This window comes from Pararge aegeria, chromosome 19 (genome assembly GCF_905163445.1).
Source record: "Pararge aegeria chromosome 19, ilParAegt1.1, whole genome shotgun sequence".
NCBI lineage: Eukaryota > Metazoa > Arthropoda > Insecta > Lepidoptera > Nymphalidae > Pararge > Pararge aegeria.
Genome location: NC_053198.1, coordinates 6484845 through 6504857, shown reverse-complemented (window position 1 = coordinate 6504857; position 20013 = coordinate 6484845). Strand labels below are relative to the sequence as shown.

Here is a 20013-nt window from a genome sequence, read left to right as displayed (position 1 = left end):
AGTAAGTTTTAACGATGCGCGCGCACACCGTCACAAAAAGCCGAAACCATGAAGTTAGCTATAGTCAACATTTTAGTTTTTCTAAAAAAGGTTTGACAGTCGCCTTTCAATAATTCAAACAATACCTTTTTATCTATTGTTATTGTAATTTTTACTGAAAACGTAGAATAAGGCGAAAGATAAAATTTTCGAAAATACTTTTATCTTGTTACGCCAAATAAATATAAGTTTTAACGCGTGTATAAGAGTACGCACACGTTTTTTTTATAGTACCTAATTATTGACGGACCAAGCCGATGGCCTATCTGTTCGTAAGAGTAAAACAGGCAAGCAAAAAATATGTGCTACAATACGCCGCCCTGTGTATATCAACCTAAGACATAGGTATTCAATCTCATGTACCCGTACATGTACATTAGGTACACCGGCAACCACGCTCTTCATACCAGCACGCAGAAATGTTTTTTTTTTCTAAACGTTAGTGTACCATTAACGTCGTTGTCCTTTTACCTTCCCTCTCTTTCGTCCCTTTCCTTTACTTTTATTATCTCTTCCATGTAATTTTTTATATATTCCCATTTCTCTGATGCCTCTAGCATTATGGAGGTTAGGTTTTCACCCAGAAATGTTACTTGGCGGCAAAAAAAGCTCGGTGCAATACTTCCCCTAACAAGCTATCAAAATAAGGTATATTACTATCTACAAAATCCACCAATCCGCACTAGGCCAGCGTGGTGGAGTACGGCCTTAACCCCTTTTCATTGTGGGTGGAGACCCGTGCCCTGTACTGGGCCGGTGATGGTTTGATGTGAAGATGATGATGAGTTATTACATGTATGTCTAAACGCTTCATACGTAAGTGCTTGTGATAGGCCTACAAGAATAAAGAATTCTGAATTTGAATTTAACTTGTGGTGGAATAAACAAAACAAAAAAAAAACAGTATTGACCAGTGTATACCTACGGAATCATCAACTTGACAATAGACTCACACTTTATGGTATTGATCTGCATTGCGGGGTAATTCTGTGCGAGTTAAACTAATACGACAGTCGCATAAATGCACTTAAAGCTTCAACATAGAGTTGATATCAAAATGCCCAAGAAGAGTACTAACAGTGTTTGGTGGCGTGAATATAGGAAAAAGCTGTACAAACCTAATGTGAGGAATATGAGTATCGGGACTGTTTTGAGGATAAATTTCAGGAAAACTTTCAAGGAATACCTCGAGAACTGCTCTTTTGGAGGTATCCAGCGTATACGCAAACGAGGTCAGAGTAAAGAACAAAGGTTCGTGCTTGAAATTTTTTGTTTTTTTTAATTATAAGTATAAGTACTACGACAATACACACATCGCCATCTAGCCCCAAAGCAACCGTAGCTTGTGTTATGGGTACAAAGACGGGCATTTCTTTTTTTTTAATTTTTACTCTTTCTATGAATACCACTGTCAAGTCATTATATTTTATTCCACTGAAAGTTAGCCTTTGACAGCAATCTCACCAGCTAAATAATAAAAAGGCATTCAAACGCCCCGCAAGCGGAGGGTTGTATTTTTTTATATAAATTTTTAATAGTTTTTTTTTTAATTCAGCATTGCTAAGAATTTGAACAAAAATTAAAATCTATAAATGATAAAATAATAAATATAAATAAACTACGACAATAGTCAATAGTCAATACACACATCGCCATGTAGCCCCAATGTAAGCGTATCTTGTGTTATGGGTACTAAGATGACTGATTAATACTTTTATGAATGATATAAATATAATAAATATACTAAGCAAGCGTAGCTTGTGTTTCCATAACACATAAAAATATTCATCAGCCATCTTTGTACCTATACTAAGATGGCTGATGAATATTTTTATGAATGATATAGGTACATGAATACTTATAATATACACCCAGACACTGAAAAACATTCATGTTCATCACACAAAACATTTTCCTGTTGTGGGAATCGAGCCCACAGCACTGGGCTAAAAGCAGGGTCCACTGCGCCAATCGTTTATGGCGTTTCGATAGTCGTTTAATTAATTAATTCATGAGACCGGTGCACTGTGAAATCTCATAGCAATATTTATAAATTCGGGTGTCAGTATTACATAATTCACTGACTTAATGTAGGAATTTGCTATCATCAAGGAGTGCTTGTGGTAAAAACCTCGTCGGGGTGTCGCCATCGCTAAAACCGGTAACTATAATCAACCTAAATGACGTTCAGACATTCTCATAGTTTTTTTGACACGTTCCAAAATTGTTTAGTTGGTTATTTTTATTTTATTTATATTAGAAGCTAGCTGTTTTCCGTGACTCCGCGCGTTTGTTCGTTTTTTGATTTAAATCATCTATGGGCACACCTTGGATGTAAATCCAGCCCGAATGCCGTCGCGGCAAACGGCATGACTCCCTCATGCCGTCATACACCTTCTTCACCTTCACATGTACTTTTTAACCGTGTTATACGTTTGACGTGTCTGTTTGTGTTTGTGTGTGTGTGTGTATCTGTGGCATCGTCATTCCCGAACGGATGAGCCGATTTTGATTTTGTTTTATGGGCTTTAAAGTTACTGATACATTTAAAATAAATCCACGATAAAACCTATCAACTCAGTATATCATCGTATCTATTTTTGCAGAGTGTACTAACCTACCCCAGTCACAGAAGGTAAACATTTTTTTAAATCGCCTAAAATAATTTTATTGATCTTATATTATATAGTGTATTTATATATGTGCATTCGAATTTATAATAGAATCCCAGAAAATATTAAAAAAGAGAACGATAACATGTTCATTTAATAGGTTAAATAACCATGTTGTCGTTCTCTTTTTCGCTCTCTCTCCCTTAAAAACTATTTTAAGTACTTGGAGGAAATAACAAATATAATATCTGGTGACGATCAAAATCGCATTGACACCACCCCTCCTCTTTCCATGAGTGTCATACGAGGTAACTACGGGAGTCTAACGGAGAACGGACAGCAGCGACCTCTGTCCTTTACTAGCATCTAGCTACTGCGATCACCCGCCCGTGCGCCGCGCCGGTTCCATCCGCGTAGTGAATATGCTAAACACTGCCGTTGGGAGAGGCCTCTATTTTTGTATTTCCAGCCATATGATAAAATCCAGCTGGTTCTGATTTTATTATATTGCATATTGAAACTTAATACTTAATTAAAATTGACAATTACTTTCTTCCAGAACTATGCGAGTACTTTTGTTTTGCACAATGCTGGGTACCATTACTTACTACCTCCAAAACCTGTGGTTCGAGAATCTCGCCAGACCTATGATAGTCAACATGGAGTCGTCGACGTATCCCATATCCAACATAGAGTTTCCAGCCGTAACATTGTGTAACTTTAACAGGATTAGTAAAGACTCTTTGGAGAAATTAATACTCGAGTAAGTACTTATTTTTAATCCCTTAATTGTATTTCGTGGGTGTGTGCGTGTATGAATCTGCGGCCGCGAGTATTTGTGTGTATGTGAGTGTGTGCGCGCTAGAGTGAGTGCGTGTGTGAGGACGCACTCGCGAATGCGTGAATGTGTGTGTGTTTGTGTATGTGTCCGAGCGTGTGTTTCGTTGTTTATGTTCGCGTGTGAGCATTTTGTCTTATGTGTGTCTGTCTGTGTCTGCAGAAGCAAATCAAAGTCGAAAACTGCTCATCCATTTATTTTCATAACTAGCGGTTGCCAGCTTTCTTCGTCCGACTTTATTACGTTTTTTTACAAATCCCGTGGGTGAATAATAAGTGAGCCGCCGTAAGCAAGAGGTCCAGGACCACAGATTTTGGGACTCCCTACAAAAGCCCTATGTCCAGCAGTGGATGTCACTCGGTTGAAGTGACGATGATGATGACCATTCCGCTAGAATAGCTGTAGAATTATGGTCTGACCAACGGCTTCAAGGTCCAACGACGGTTTAATTTTATATCTGGTTTTTTCTACCTTAACGTAAGTACCTACCGTATTTCGTTACTCGAAATCTGGCCTACATGATTGCTACAATGCAAATCGGCTCGCCTCTCATGAGGCGCCCTTAGGTCGACGAGATCCTTGCATCTTTGAGCCCTTTCAAACGTTTTCCAAACGAAGCTCTCTACCTAACAAAGCGCTCTCTAAAGGATCTTGTCAACTGCAACATTGCAGTTTCGATGCACTTTACATAAGGACATTGACATTGCCGACTGACCGTCACGTGGAAATTGCAGTTAAATTAATTTTTAGTAATAGCAAACTTTGATTGGAAGCACAAGATATAAAATTGAAAAAAGTGTGTGCGTGTAACCTTTACGCGCGATTGAAGTAAAACTTTTATTATTATTTTGATGAAAGAGTAAAATGTTCCATTTCATTTAATATTCACTATTTCATTTTATATTCTACTAGCTGTTGCCCGCGACTTCGTCTGCGTTTGTTTTTTGATGTGGCATTAAATTGCTGCTGTCCGCTGAGGAGTTCTGTCGTCTATCTCCAACCACAGTTTGGGCACACAATTAAACACATATACCTGTATAGTACAAAAATAATTATTTAAATCGGTTCTAATTTGTCGGAGTTATGATGTTAAATCGTCAAACACTCATCCCCTCTCCCAAAGGAACCGAGCTTAATGACGGGATAAAAAGTATCCTATATTACTTCTAACACTTCCAAGAATCTATATATATCATATTTACATTCTCCGTGGAAAAATACATGGTCATACCATTTTTTATGACAATCGGTTGAACGGGGCGGAAGTCGATACTTGACAGCGCCGCCTGGTGGGGAGTTACATCAATGGACATAGCATGTCGTTTTCTCCGAGGAAAAATACATGGTCATACCAATTTTTATGACAATCGGTTGAACGGGGCGGAAGTCGATACTTGACAGCGCCGCCTGGTGGGGAGTTACATCAATGGACATAGCATGTTCGTTTTCTCCGTGGAAAAATACATGGTCATACCAATTTTTATGACAATCGGTTGAACGGGGCGGAAGTCGATACTTGACAGCGCCGCCTGGTGGGGAGTTACATCAATGGACATAGCATGTTCGTTTTCTCCGTGGAAAACTACATGGTCATACCAATTTTTATGACAATCGGTTGAACGGGGCGGAAGTCGATACTTGACAGCGCCGCCTGGTGGGGAGTTACATCAATGGGCATAGCATATAAACCTTCTCCGTGGAAAACTACATGGTCATACCAATTTTTATGACAATCGGTTGAACGGGGCGGAAGTCGATACTTGACAGCGCCGCCTGGTGGGGAGTTACATCAATGGGCATAGCATATAAACCTTCTCCGTGAAAAAATACATAAGCATACCAATTTTCATAATGATCGGTCAAATAGTTTCTGAGTTTATCGATGACATATATACAAACATCCTCTTTTATATTTTATATTCTATTTAAAATTCATTAATATAACTTTCACATTTATAAATATTTTCATTTGTTAAGTCAGAAAAAAATCTGAGTTACTCCCTAATCGCGCCTAAAGGAGTTTTACTTCAAAAATAGTACATTTTTGATGTTCAGAATGAGGAACTGTTGAGTTTCATGCTACCTTCTTCTCGGAAGTGGCTGCCTTACGAACCGGTGTTTTAGTTACAACAAACAGACAGACTTGACGTTCCAAAAGTGCATATAGATTAAGCCTAAAATAATTGAATCTTGTTTTTTATTCATTTTGGTGGTAGTTCCATTAAAGTGCCCTACTATCACATCGGTTATGCAATCGCAAAATAATATGAAAACGAAAAAAACTGAACTGATTTCCATGAGATATATTAGTATAAGTCAATAATAGTTAAAATCTTCGATGAATTCTATCAGAGGTACCTATAAGTCTTCAAAAAGTATCCGTGAATAAAAAGATTTCAATTATTTATTTAAAGCTTAATTTCGCTACTATTTAAGGAAAAAAGCCTTCCTTAACGTACCAACAAAATGCTAAGGATATATATTTTTTTTTACGACGGATATATATTTTTTTTTTTTGCATAAATCAACCATCAAATTTTCAACCATTTAAAGCATGCTTATTATATAATACTCACAAACCCGCATTGAAGCAGCGTGGTGGTATGCTCTTAAACCGTCGTTGGAGTTGTAAAAAGTAGGACGTTGATGGGTTAACGAATGCGGATGATGATTGAATAATATGTACCTAGTACCTACATACTTACCTTTTTTCTCAAATTACATTAAATGCGAAGTCGTTTACATTTTTAAACACAAACCAAAAAATCGCATAATACTCAACTGTTTTTTTTTTTTTATCTATTTATGTAAGGGACTTTTATAGGTTACCTATATGTCAGCCCCATTGTTACACACAATATGAATCCTAAATAAATATAAATCTTAAACTACAACAATTTGAGAGAATCACAAACGAATCTATAAAGTTTCTTTGCCGAAATGGTCAACGGTTCGCTAATAATAGAGTTAAAAATATTTAGTTCGTAGGTTAGTGTTTCTCGCAAGCTGTGATTCCGAACGCACGCCATTAGTAGGTGCAAAACATCATCTACCTCACCACATAAATCACAATTGGGAGAATCAACTTTCCTCATTAGGTATTTGAACTAAAGGCATGTGCCCAGATCTAAGTCTAAATGCTGGAACTAACTTATTCCTACTACACTCAATTGTTATACAGCTTATAGTTACACTATGACGACTTCGCCTTTCGCAACCTACGTATATCGAACGTTCTGGGGGTAGATTTTTAATAATTTATATGTATACCTAATAATAAGTATAATATTATTGCTAATCAAATAATATTAGATCGATATGGTATGTAAAAATATTCTTAAAGAGAAATAAATGATTCTTTAACCTGAAATTTGATTTTCTGTTTCACTAACTCTTTCTTTACTCATAGTTATAACAGGAGCAAATCAATGGGAAATGAATCTCTTGCAGAAGTTAGAACGTTCTGGACGCAGTTGGGAAGACTGATTGACTATTCTTACAATAAATCCATGCAAAATCACCCGTCGCTTCATTCGTTTGGCAGTTTCCTCAGCAATGAACGCGGTATCGTCGAAACAATGGAGACAGTAAGTTTATTTGTGTATACTAGATATATGTACTCTTCATAAGTGCCTGTGATAGGCCTACAAGGATTATTCATATTCATAAAAACATCGGCCGGCCGGTCGGCATTTGACGGCCGAGTGGGCGATTCCCACAACTGGAAAATATTTGTGTGATGAACATGAATGTTTTTCAGTGTCTGGGTATTTATCTGTATATTATAAGTATTTATGTGTATTATATTCATCAAAAATATTCATCAGCTATCTCAGTACCCATAACACAAGCTACGCTTACTTTGGGGCTAGATGGCGATGTGTATATTTATTTATTATTTATTATCGACATCGTCATCGGAGAGCAAATTGGAAAATACTTCAGCTGACATCAATAATATTTATCTCCATACAAATATTCATAAACACCATGATCCATACATAATTGTATTTTCTATCGATGAATTGATTTAAGTTTTATTAATTAGTTTCTTGGTCATTAATTAATCCTTATACATAACCGTACGTAATTAATTTTATGTCATTCCGCAAAAGTTGCATAAATAACTATATATTAACTCTCATATATATTTTTCCTGTATGATCAATTATCAGAAGTTTAAAATACAATTAAGTAGATAAATTGTATTAAACATAAGGCCTTGATAGAATGTACAATAAAAGCGTTTAAAAGAAGGAGTAGGCCGACGGAGTAGTGAAGTACCTTGCGGAGTATAGAGCGTGGAAGGTAGTGTCCTTTTGCGAAACTATATACTGGTCAAGAAGGAAGCCTGAGAACGAGATCGAGAGGGTCTCGAAGGGTCCGATGGGAACTAGCAGTCACATCACCACTTCTACTTACGACCCCTGGAAGACCGCCGCTTCCTAAAGCAAAGCAGGTTGCTTCCCGTAGCCTTACCTCACAACGTGAGGTTACCTACATGAGGTTTGGGATAATTAATCCTATATCCGGGACGAGCTATAAGCATTGTGCAAGAGAGATCCCGGTGACTCCCAATATCTTATATATATATTTCTTGTGTGCGTGTGTATGTCCCTGAACTCCTTCTAGACGGCTGGACCGATTTGAATGAATTTGGTATGCGTTTGAGTGGCAACCTGCATAGTTTAGGTTTTTAAATAAAGATACATATACTACGACAACACAGATCGCCATCTATCCCAAAAGTAAACGTAGCTTGTGTTATAGATATTAGAATGACTGATGAATAAATACTTATAATATAATAATAAATTCAAATTCAAATTCATTTATTTCAAGTAGGCCTACTTTATAAGCACTTTTGAAACGTCAAGTATGTATGTTTATAGTGACTCTACCACCGGTTCGGAAAGCAGATTCTACCGAGAAGAGCCGGCAAGAAACTCAGTAGTTGCTCTTTTCCAACATCAACATTTACAATCATTTTGCTATCTTGCGGGAGATGAGAGCGAGGCTGGCTGCTTCCAATCTTCCTTGTCTTTGAGGAATTCATCAAATGTATAGTGACCTTGCTGTACTAGATGCGTTTTTACACATTTTTTAAATGTATGCATTGGTAGGTCAAGAATTTCCTTAGGAATCATGTTGTAAAAGCGTATACTCAACCCCACAAAGGAGTTCTGCACCTTTCGCAGACGATATGCAGATATCACTAATTTATGTCTTACGTAATTTAATACGTATAAACATACACCTGGACACTGAAAAACATTCATGTTCATCACACAAACATTTTCTGCACCAATCGGCCGTCCAGAGGCAGGGTTACCGAGGGGGTTTTTGTGGGAGACATCCCACACAATTCTCCCGCAGAGGAAGGTACGCTTTAGGAAGGCTATCAGCAAAAAAAAGGTTAAGGTACCTATAACGTGTTTTTTCATCGAAATAGCATTTAACTGTTAAAGAAATATTTGGCCATCACTGATGCTGAATGCATTATAATGAAAGTGATGCTAATTTTAAAAGCGCTTATCCTCAATTTTATGGTGGAGCTTCAAGACAGAGATTAATAAGAACGGATTGATGAAGCAATAACCGGAGGGCTCTTGAAACGCTTTGTGAATGCGAATTTTAATACAATGGGTCATTGGCGAGATCACCGATACGCGGTGAAAGATCGACAAATTCCAATAAATAGACATTTGTTATTATCGATTCCGTTATGGTATTGTTCCAAAAGATCGCCCAGGGACAATTGTGGTTATTCTAATGTAGCTACAGAAATCTTTAAGCTACTTGACATAGACAATACCGCTTCCTAGTATTTATTGTAATTAGACTCTTGGCGACGCTCCATTCCATTCAAGTCATAGTTGACGCAGGGAGAATATCTCACACCGGGCACACGCTCACACACACTAACACACTATAATTAGTTTCTGATACCTTCAAATCAAGAATCAATACGCATTTTGTAGGCAAGCGGGCACTATCTTAGGCTAATCACATACCATAACGGTGTGATTACAGTCAAGGGCTAGTCTATAAAAATTAAAAAAAAAAGTAGTGTTGTCCTTTTCACAAAGTTTTCTATGAAAAAGAAAAGCACTATTTTAAACGAACCAGATTCACTTTAATTTAGAGATTTATGTACATACAAGCTAATAAAAAAATTATTATATAAAATATGACCGCAATAGTTTAAACAATAGATATATTATGAAAATTAATTTGCTATACTTCGCCAAAGCAGGAGAATCTATATGGTGTAATTTATAATTTATTCAATCTTTATACTCCACAACAAACAGATCTTCTGCAAATCGTCGGAGCGAAAGGTGCATAGAGGGTATGCACGTTTCGCCCCGACACCGGAGCTTCCTCAGGAGATATTGACTTTACATGTGCATCACACAAATATTTTTCAGTCGTGGGAATCGAAACCACGGCCTTGGACTTAGAAAGCAGGGTCGCTATCCACTGCGCCAGTCGGCCGTGAAATTCACTGCAAATTTATTTTATTTAAAGCTAAGTACATAAAATTAGTAATTCGTTTAACACAGTATAAAGTAAATATACAGTAGTTTGACGCCTGACGCTTGTTTATAGAGACTATATTCAGGCGACTCTGTGATTTTACTTGTCTTGGAAACTAGCTTGTACCCGCGGCTGCGCTTTGAAAAATTTTGCCAGGAGGTATAAGGACACCGATCATGAATAGAGAACAGATAACTATTTCAGGACGCTTGTGTCTTCTTTATTCTGCGTCCTTTCAACCATTTCTATGCCAGAAATAAAGTCGTTTGATTACTTTGTTAGGAAGTGAGTGAAGGTCGATTTTTCATGTTTTTTTTAATGTTCTTGTAAGCCACCCTTATGGGAGTTAGATGTTTTTACAGGACCAAAACTAGCTAATCATACTCTCCGTCCTCTCAACTAGTTAACTGTATGTTTGTTTGTCCTTCAATCACGCTGCAACAGAGCAACTGACTGACGTGATTTTTGGCTATAGATAGTTTATGAGCTACATGGGCCGGAGTGACATAGGCTACTTTTTTTCCCGGATAAAAAGCAAATTTCTTATGGGATGATAACGCTTACTTTTTTTCTTTCAATCTCGCAGCAACAGAGAAATGACTTGACGTGATTTTTGGCATAGATATCGTTATGTATTAGTAGAGTTGCACGTGCTACAGCAAGCAAGAATGAAAGCAAGCAAGCGCGAGCGTAAACGTAAGCTTATCTTCCCATAGGAACTTTGCTTTTTTCCGGGATAAAAAGTAGTAACGCTTCATAAGTGCCTGTGATAAGGTCTACATTAATAAAACATTTTTGAATTCGAATTTGAATTTGATTATTAATTTCCAGCTAGCACCACCTTGTGATAAAATGTTAGTGCGATGTGCTTGGGCGGGTCAAATTGTTGGCTGTAAAAGCATTTTCTCCGTTGAACTTACCGTCCGCGGCCATTGCTGTGCTTTCAATCTCGTTGTTGGAGACAACAAAAGTGACGGGTATGTAAACTTTTTTCTCCTTTTCCCGTATTTGCACGGCTAGCATGGGCAGGACACAATTATCTCTCTGGGGAAAGGATATATGTGTTTGCCCCACAGCTTTATCAACTCTCAGGGCACAAGTGGAAATATCCAAATAATATTTTTTTAATATTAAACAGGGGTAAACTTCTCCTATTTCATTTCTTTATTTATTATCAATTAATAAGTACAGAAAAATGTTGAAAAATTATGAAGTACCCGAACAATATGTACCAATTTATTTTAAACTAGCTGTTGCCCGCTACTTTGTCTGCGTTTGATTTTGTTTTTTGATGTGGCATTAAATTTAGTTGTAGATCTAAAAAACATTAAAGTATTCAGTATCGCTAAGCCTTAAATGAGGGGTTCGCTGCTGTCCGCTGAGGAGTTTTGTGCTCTATCTCCAACCACAGTTTAGGCAAAATTAAACACATATTATAACCTCTATATTACAAAAATAATTATTTAAATCGGTTATAATTTGTCGGAGTTACGGTGTAAAATCGTCAAACACTCATCCCCTCTCACAAAGGATAACAGGTTAATGTCGGGATAAAAAGTATCCTATATTACTTCTAACACTTCCAAGAATATGTGTACAAAGTTTCATGAGGATCGGTTAAGTAGTTTCGCAATACTCTATCGCAATAAACTATTAATTCTTACAAACACACATTGTTTATAAGTTCTTAAGTTCTAATTATTAATTGAATGTAAGTAATAATATTAGTAACCAACTGTGGTTTGGTTTTTTATGAATCATGCTGGAACCGTAAATTCATCATAAATATTCATCAGCTATCTTAGCACCCATAACACAAGCTACGCTTACTTTGGGCTTAGATGACGATGTATGTATTGTCGTAGTATATTGTTTATTTATTTATTTTCCCAGGATAAAACGCAGCCTATGTGTTAATCCAGGGTATAATCTATCTGCATTCCAAAATTCAGTCAAATTGGTTTAGTCGTTTTTGCGTGAATGAGTAACAAAGATCCATCCATCCATCTATACAAACATTCGCATTTACAATATTGGTAGGAAGATTGATTAAAGTTCTCAAATATTACAGAAGGAGCAGAAATAATTATACAATAAAAAGGCAGTATCAGCCGGGTTATTTGCAAGGTCTCAATGTTATTCTGGACTCTATGGTCGAAGACTATTCCTATACAACGTTCAACATGTTTGGATTTGAAGTAAGGTTCCTTTATTTATATATTTGCCGGCCGATTGGCGCAGTGGGTAGTGACCCTGCTTTCTGAGTCCAAGGCCGTGGGTTCGATTCCCACAACTGGAAAATCTTTGTGTGATAAACATTATTGTTTTACAGGGCATGGTGTTTATTTTATTTATTTGTATTGCGTCATTTAGGAAAAACTATGAATACACATAAATCCTTATCACTAAAAGTGATCTCCTCCAGCTTACCTAAAAGAAAGGAATTTACATTCAAATATTTATTTCTTGCTTTTTAATTGTTTTAGTACTCAGTTGTTTTTTGACATTTTTTTTTATTTTTGCATTTTATGGTTTAACACCTCAGAAAACGTAACCCTTGTAAAATCACTTTGTTATGTCCGTTTGCAAAAAGCATTAAAACTACAAACCTCTCAAAGCGGGGTTTTTGCTATAATACTTATACTGACACGTATTCATTTACCTACTGATCGCATTCAAAATCTGCTTCCCATTGAACTAAAATCTTGATAGGCACGCAGGTCCTATTAGACGCGTTGAATGAATAGTAGAAAGATCAAGATTTTAAAGTTCAAATTTTTCTAAGTTAACTGTATGTTTATATGAACTCAAGCTGACGAAGTCTGGAGTGAGCAACTATCCTGTCAGAGCAAAGCTATGAACGGCCATTTCTAGCCTCAACAGTAAAGTTCCTTACACTGATACGAAGCTGTACTTATACACTTTGTAAGAATTTACCACAAATATGAGGAGTTTTTGTGGTAAATTCTTAAAAATTCTTCTACTCCCTGAGTCGAACTACTGTATCTTTATAATACTATATCATAATATGAACTTTTAGGTTTTTATATTTGATGCCACTCATTTCGCGGACCCCACTAGCGGCAGTGTAATTCAACGCATTGCTCAACCTGACCAGGCGGCGTTTTTCGAGATCCACGCTACCAAGCAAGTCGCCACGAAGGAAGTCCGCAAATACCCTCCGGCAACTGTATGTTTTTTTTTGTTAAAGTTTTAACGATGTGGACGTAGCGACGCACATTGGACGTAAAATAGAACTATACTTTCATTCGATTTTTAAATAAATAATTTTTTTAGAGAAACTCAATACACTCTGTGAGTACAGAGTTATAAGTATAATCTGTAATTCATTATAATCTGAATGAATTTAATAAAATATACATTTTCGGTATTCGCGGCGCGGTTTCTATACTTTTTTGTTTGGTATAAATTATGTCTGTTATCTAACACCTTAAATACCATACAATGTATTATGATGTGTTCACCATATAAAGCCTATGTTTTTTTTTTTACATTAGAAAAGCCCTGATTCAGTTCTTTTGTAAACTATAACAAATAATATTTTGCCATAAAGTCGTCTAAAATAAATTTACATTATTTATAGGCAGGCTAAACTTTTAGGGGTATTTAAAAATAATGTTCCAGAGAATTGTAGTTATTCTAAAGCCTTAAGAAACCCTAGCGATTACATACCTCTATCTGTTCTACCTCAACGCTGAATTGTTTTCCTATGAACAGCTATACGCGCGTCACTTTCAAACAAAATTTGTTCGTATTGTGAAACGAAAAGTAGTATTGGAGCTTTTTGGTGCTCGTCCGGAAATTACTACCACCGTGCTTATTTCTGCCGCTAAGCTATGCAGCTAAGCGGCATGGTTACCGGTGTAATTACAGGCACATACGCCTAAACACTTAGGCCTCAGGTAGTGAAGTATTCCTTGCATATCCTGCGAAGTGTTGCTCGGTTTATAGGCAATGGTTATCGACTAAGCATCAGGTAGATCATATGCTTTGTACGTCAATTAAAACTATAAAAAAAGTCAGCTGCAAACTTTGTTTGGACAATTCTTTATTTTGGGATATTCTTTATTCAAAGGCAGTAGCTTTTTTTTTTCAAATTTTCACCCGTCCGAAGCCGCAGGGTGATAACGTATGTCGTGACAGGCTTGCGACAGGCGTAAATGTTGCAATCACTGCTGTCAAACGTCACTTTTCCATACAATAAATAAACAAAAAAGTGACGTTTGACAACAGTGATTGCAAGATTTACGCATGTCGCGAGATACGTACCTAATACCCCTGCATGCCGCCAGTAAACGATAAATGTCATTAAACAATTTCATCAAATCAAAGACGATTGACAAGGCGTGGACTTATCCACGGTTAAAATCATTGTCCTGAAAGCAATATAACAGCAGACGTCTGTGCGTAGAAAAGGTTTAATATTCACAGACAATCCGAGTATAATAGGCCCTCATTATCCTTGAATAGAACTTGTGCCTCTAATTGCAAAGCCGGCCTTTCTTTTGAGCTACGCACTATATTTATTTCTTATTTTAGAGAAAATACCTCTTCCATGATGAGTTGAAATACCAGTTTTATGACTTACACTCATAAAGTGCTTGCATAGTAAGGTGCTTTGAGGAATCGCATTATAAATATACACCTTATTAGTTATTATAGTTTTTCTGTTGTATCAAAGTGTTTTAAAAGCACTTGAAGGAATGCCTGTCCTTTTTAAATACTTTATATAATTTAAAATGCATTGACTGCAGATTCTTTTTCGGAAATCAGTTCTGTGTAGTTTTATTGCCGTTAAAACTTCAAACTCATTTATTACATCAACGTTACTACAAAATTGATGAATTTCTTAATGCCATTTTTGTTTGGTCTGCCTCGTTAGATCACGAGGTTCTGAGATCAGACCAAAACTTGGTTAGGTTACTTTTCCTGTTAAAAAATCTCAATACCATCCTGTAGTTAGGAAATTGGCGGTGTTGATTTTGCCTTGAACAGCACGTTAAGCCTTCGCTCCTGTTAACAGTCGTTAAAGTCCACCAACTCATATTTGAGCAGCGTGGTTGGCCTATGTTTAAAACCCTCTCTCCTATGATAGACAGGTCTGTGCTCAGAAGATGGCTCAACTTTTTTCATATCTCACTATTTATTTATTTATTTGGTATCTATGACCCATCACTACGCACTACACTATAACATAAAATAATGACTAATAATTAATAACTAAACTAAATAAAAAAATAAATAATTAATAACATAATTTAAAAACTAAACTAAATAAAAAAATCAAAAACTTACATTAAATATTAATATGCAATATAAATAAAAAATAAAAAAAAAAGTAGTGGTTAAAGCAACCGTTAAGTTCCTTGCAAGATATCTCTCAAAATAGTGGTGTAAGCTTGTTCTATGTATTTAATCTTGTGTCTAAACCTGTGGTAGTCAAAGCGATGAGTCAAATTTGACGATTCAAATAAACTTATGAAGTACGCATACTTTCGATATCATCATCATAATTATCAGTCTACTACAGGGCAAGGGTCTCGTTTCAGAATGAGAAGTGTTTAGGCCGTAGTCCACCACGCTAGCGAAATGTGGATCAGTATACCTGGAAACCACTATAGAGAACTCTCAGTTCCTCACGATGTTTTGTTCGCCGCTAAGCGAGTGATATGTAACCGTACATAACTCCGAAAACTTTGGGGATGGAACTCGTTTGCCCCGACAGAGCCAATTTAGTATCAGAAATCAGGATCTGTCAGTGTGATAACAGAATATGACTAATTTGTTTTCTTATTCTAGTTCTATTCTCAATACTAATTAGTGTATGTCTAAAGAATTGGAATAATTAAACCGACTGTGAACGCTAAAACAGCTTAATCAAATAGCGCCATTTATAAATGGTTTAGGCAGTAATCCTGAAGTGTTTATAGGTCATTGAACCATCGCTGGATATGGGACATTGATGCCTCACCACTAGGTTATCACCGCTTCACTTTATATACATTATGAATTTGAAATTCCAATTATAACTTACTTTAACTAAACACCGAGTATCTGTACAGTAATCATGCAGTGGCGGAATAGGGACATGACGGCATAAGAGAGGGTCTTACCATTTTCCGTGACGGCATATGGCAAGACGCTCAAAAACAGCGATTCAACTGTATTTTATTTCTTATTCTAGAGGAAATGCCTCTTCCATGATGAGTTGCAAGATGAGTTCTACGACTTATACTCGTACAGCGCTTGCATAGTAAGATGCAGGATCAATACTGTAAAGTCACTGTGCAAATGTACGCCATATAACTTCCCTTATGTGTCTAAAAGGCATCCTGTATGCACTATAGATCATTTGAGATGCTTAAATAAATATAAAGGTAAGTAGATCATCATCATCGGCTTATTGACAATCGTAATGGCGCAGTGGTGAGCACTGTGGTCTTATAGGTCCCGGGTTCGATCGCCTGCAGGGGTGATTGAGGGACCACCTGATGGTGACTAGAAAACCATCGGCTATAAACAGGGCAACACTTGCAGGTCATGCAAAGAAGATGTCCTACAACTTGAGGACATCAACAACAACAACGATCAACATGAGGCGTAGGTGTTAAGCCTCATGTGCCTGCAATAAAACGGGCGACCACGGCCTTGGAACACAGCATTGCAACCGTGCTGCTTTTCGGCAGAAATACGGGAAGGGGTTAAGGAGTCCATGCACCTTTGAGAACATTATGGAGAACTCTGAGACATGCAGATTTCCTACCGATGTCTCCCACCGTTACAACAAGCTGTTGATATTTTACTTGCTTAAAATCGACGGTGCTGAGAAATCGGCCTCCCGAAAGAGAAGCCGAAGTCCTAACCACTGGGCTATCACCTATCACCGCTTTGCTACGACTACTACAACTAATTTCTGAATTTTCTTTGGTCTATTGGGAGGCTTCCGGCAGGTTTCCACCCTTCCGAAAGGCCACCGCAATGCGATTTAGCTTCCAGCAGCGCTAGCACAGATAGGAGACAAAAATCATATCCCCCCACAATGCGCGGGAACATGGAATAGGAGAAGTCTACCCCCGTTTATTACACATATATTAATTGGATATTATTTCCACTTGTGCGCCAGTGCTCTGAGTGTGGATAATGCTGTGGGAGAAAATACATTTTTATTCTTTCGCCGGGGAGATAATTGTGTCTTGCCCATGCTAGCCGTGCAGGGGGACATCTTGGTAGGGATGCGGAACACCAACTCAATGACGAATTTTTTTTTCCAGAAAAACTGTTTCACCTATTTCCAAAAGACGTCATCAACACCGAAGGTCTGGAAGCAGAGCTTCAAAACGCACTTTACTGTGCAGAGTGCCTCCCGGACTGCGAAATGATTCGACACTATTCGAAGTACTCCAAGATACCGCTCGTCTATGTCGCTAATCAGCATAAAGAGTACTCAAATTTCTTTTTGTAAGTTTACACAGTGTTTCCCGAACGCTGCCCATCCGAGACTTATGGCTCTGAAGCGAGGTCGTTAACTATGGGTCTCATAAGTAGGGTCACTCAGCGAGTGAGCTATGCTTGGATTACTCTACGTGATCAAATCAGGAGAACGAGAAGATACCGTGGAGAAACCGGATTTACCGACTTAGTTCAACGAGTCGCGAAGCTAGCTTGGAGACGCGGACGTTGGTGTTCCAAGGTGCCGGAATGGCGACCTAAAATATCGTGTGATTGATGACATCAAGCGAGTTGCAGAGAGCCGCTGGACCCAAGCGGCACAAGACCGTTGTGTTTGGTCACAAAATACCTATTTCCAGCAGTGGACGTCCCTTGGTTGACATATTGATGATAAAGTTTCCCCTCCTAAAGTTAAATCATATTTTTGCCTTTTGCAGCCGCACAGGTTCTATTGCTAGAACCATCGGGCACTGCAACCTTTTTTGTTCTTCTATACACATACCTAAACTATAATTTTTAATGTAGTAGATTAAAAAATTCGATGTCGAAGAGGTCGAAGCAAAGTGCCTAAATATTCCGAAAAAAATGTTAAACAATGAACAATTGCTAAGCCTCAGGATCATATATAACATAGAGTCGACCTCTCCTGCGGATGCTCCGGTTTAAGAGCGAAACGTGAACTCCGCCAGAACTCCTTACTCAACACTCAATACTCCGGAAAGTTAGTTGTGTACGCCGGGCATCGAACTCGGTTCCCTCAAAAATGGCGGCCAATGTCTTATCCATTAGGCTATCACCACATTTCAAACTATTAATAAAAACTAAATTATATCTTTACATTTACAGCAGAGACCTAAACATGTCCGGTAAATGTTTACTCAGCATTTATCAAGCAACAACGGACGGTGTGTTAAACCGCCTTGACATAGTGATGTATTGGTTCGAGGTTGTTAGTGAGTATCATTTCGACGTTCCGCAATGAAAACCGAGAATATGAAAAGGGTTAAATTTTAGACAGCCATTTTTTTTTTTTTAAATATAGGCCATGCGATAAATGTGCACTGTAATCTCTTTCTAGTCGCTAGTTCAATGCTAAAGTTTGTGGTCTTGGTTTAGTTGCCCCGTGAGGATCAGTTCCTTCCACCGGAATCTATCCGAGGCAAGCATGTCAGGGAGTCATAGGGTTCCGCTATACAGACTTGTTTGCAAGGAAATGTATAAATAATTGGTTAAATAGTTATTTGGCTTATCAGAGAGATGTGTTCATAGACCATATCTTCACGTTACAATCTGGACATACAAAACTAGCATAAAATACACTTTCAACTCACATGTGAGACAAACAGAAATTGCATAAAAGACACTTTTAAATCACATGTGAGACATACAGAACTTGCATAAAAGACACTTGTAACTCGCGAGCGAGACTTAAAGAACTTGTATAAAAGACACTTGTAACTCGCGAGCGAGACATAAAGAACTTGCATAAAAGACACTTGTAACTCACATGCGAGACATACAGAACTTGCATTAAAGACACTTGTAACTCACATGCAAGAATAAAAAATTTACATAAAAGACACTTACAATTCGCAAGCAAAACATACGGAACACGCAAAAAGGTGTACACTTCCAAATCAAATGCGATGTATACTGTGGGTATATCGCATACGACTTGCAACTCACCTACGAGACACAGGAATCGAATAAGAGACACTTTTAACTTATCTTAAAGGGGTTGGTCGCTATTTCGATTCAGTTGCATGGATCCTGGACACGACGCGACGGGACTGCAGAGTTACGAGATGTCAAGTTGATTGTGACGTTTTTTAGAAAAATAAATGATTATTATTATTATTATTTCACTGCAAAATCGCGGTGAAGAATGTTTCTATACTTGTTATGGATATTGATTTTATGGAATGAACCATATACCTATATTATGGAAAAAATGATTATGTTAATTTATGTTATTTTATGAAAATCACGCGACTTTGATAAGTAAGTAACTTATTAAGATTAAACAAAACACGTAAGATTAGGTACCATAAAATAAGTAATTTAATTTTTTAAGGATAGTCATTGTTTTTTTTTTCACTTTGCAGGTAACGTTGGCGGCTTCTCTGGTATCCTGATAGGATTTTCTCTAATTAACATTCTTGAATTTGTGTATTTTTTTACATTTCGTTTTTTCTTGAATTTGTATCGCTTATATTATCACAACTAGTAGCTAATAAAACAATATAGTATAATAGAGGTCAGTGTAAGAAAATATTATTTGAACGGGAATCGGGATTCGAGCTTCTGATCGTTCGGAATTTAAAGACATTAACTTTCATTGGTTTTTTTGATCTTGCGCGCCACTGTACAAGCATCTTCGTGGAACCACAGACAATGCTTTATACGTTAGATCAATAGCTTGTATACTCATTGGCTACGTATTTTATTCGAGGCTTATAATTATAACCTACACAACATATTTTTATAGAGAAAATGACATAAATGTATAAATTA

At 37.2% G+C, this 20013-nt stretch overlaps 1 protein-coding gene across 1 annotated transcript; it reads left to right on the top strand.

Moving 5' to 3' along the window:
- The first annotated feature begins 1096 nt into the window (after nt 1-1096).
- Nucleotides 1097-19726, top strand: LOC120632163 (sodium channel protein Nach-like). Its single transcript, XM_039901969.1, has 10 exons — nt 1097-1290; nt 3211-3414; nt 6908-7076; nt 10861-11006; nt 12101-12227; nt 13070-13219; nt 16235-16427; nt 17322-17508; nt 18346-18452; nt 19605-19726. The coding sequence occupies exons 1-10, from the start codon at nt 1097-1099 to the stop codon at nt 19724-19726; spliced, it is 1599 nt and encodes a 532-aa protein (XP_039757903.1).
- The last annotated feature ends 287 nt before the right edge of the window (nt 19727-20013 follow it).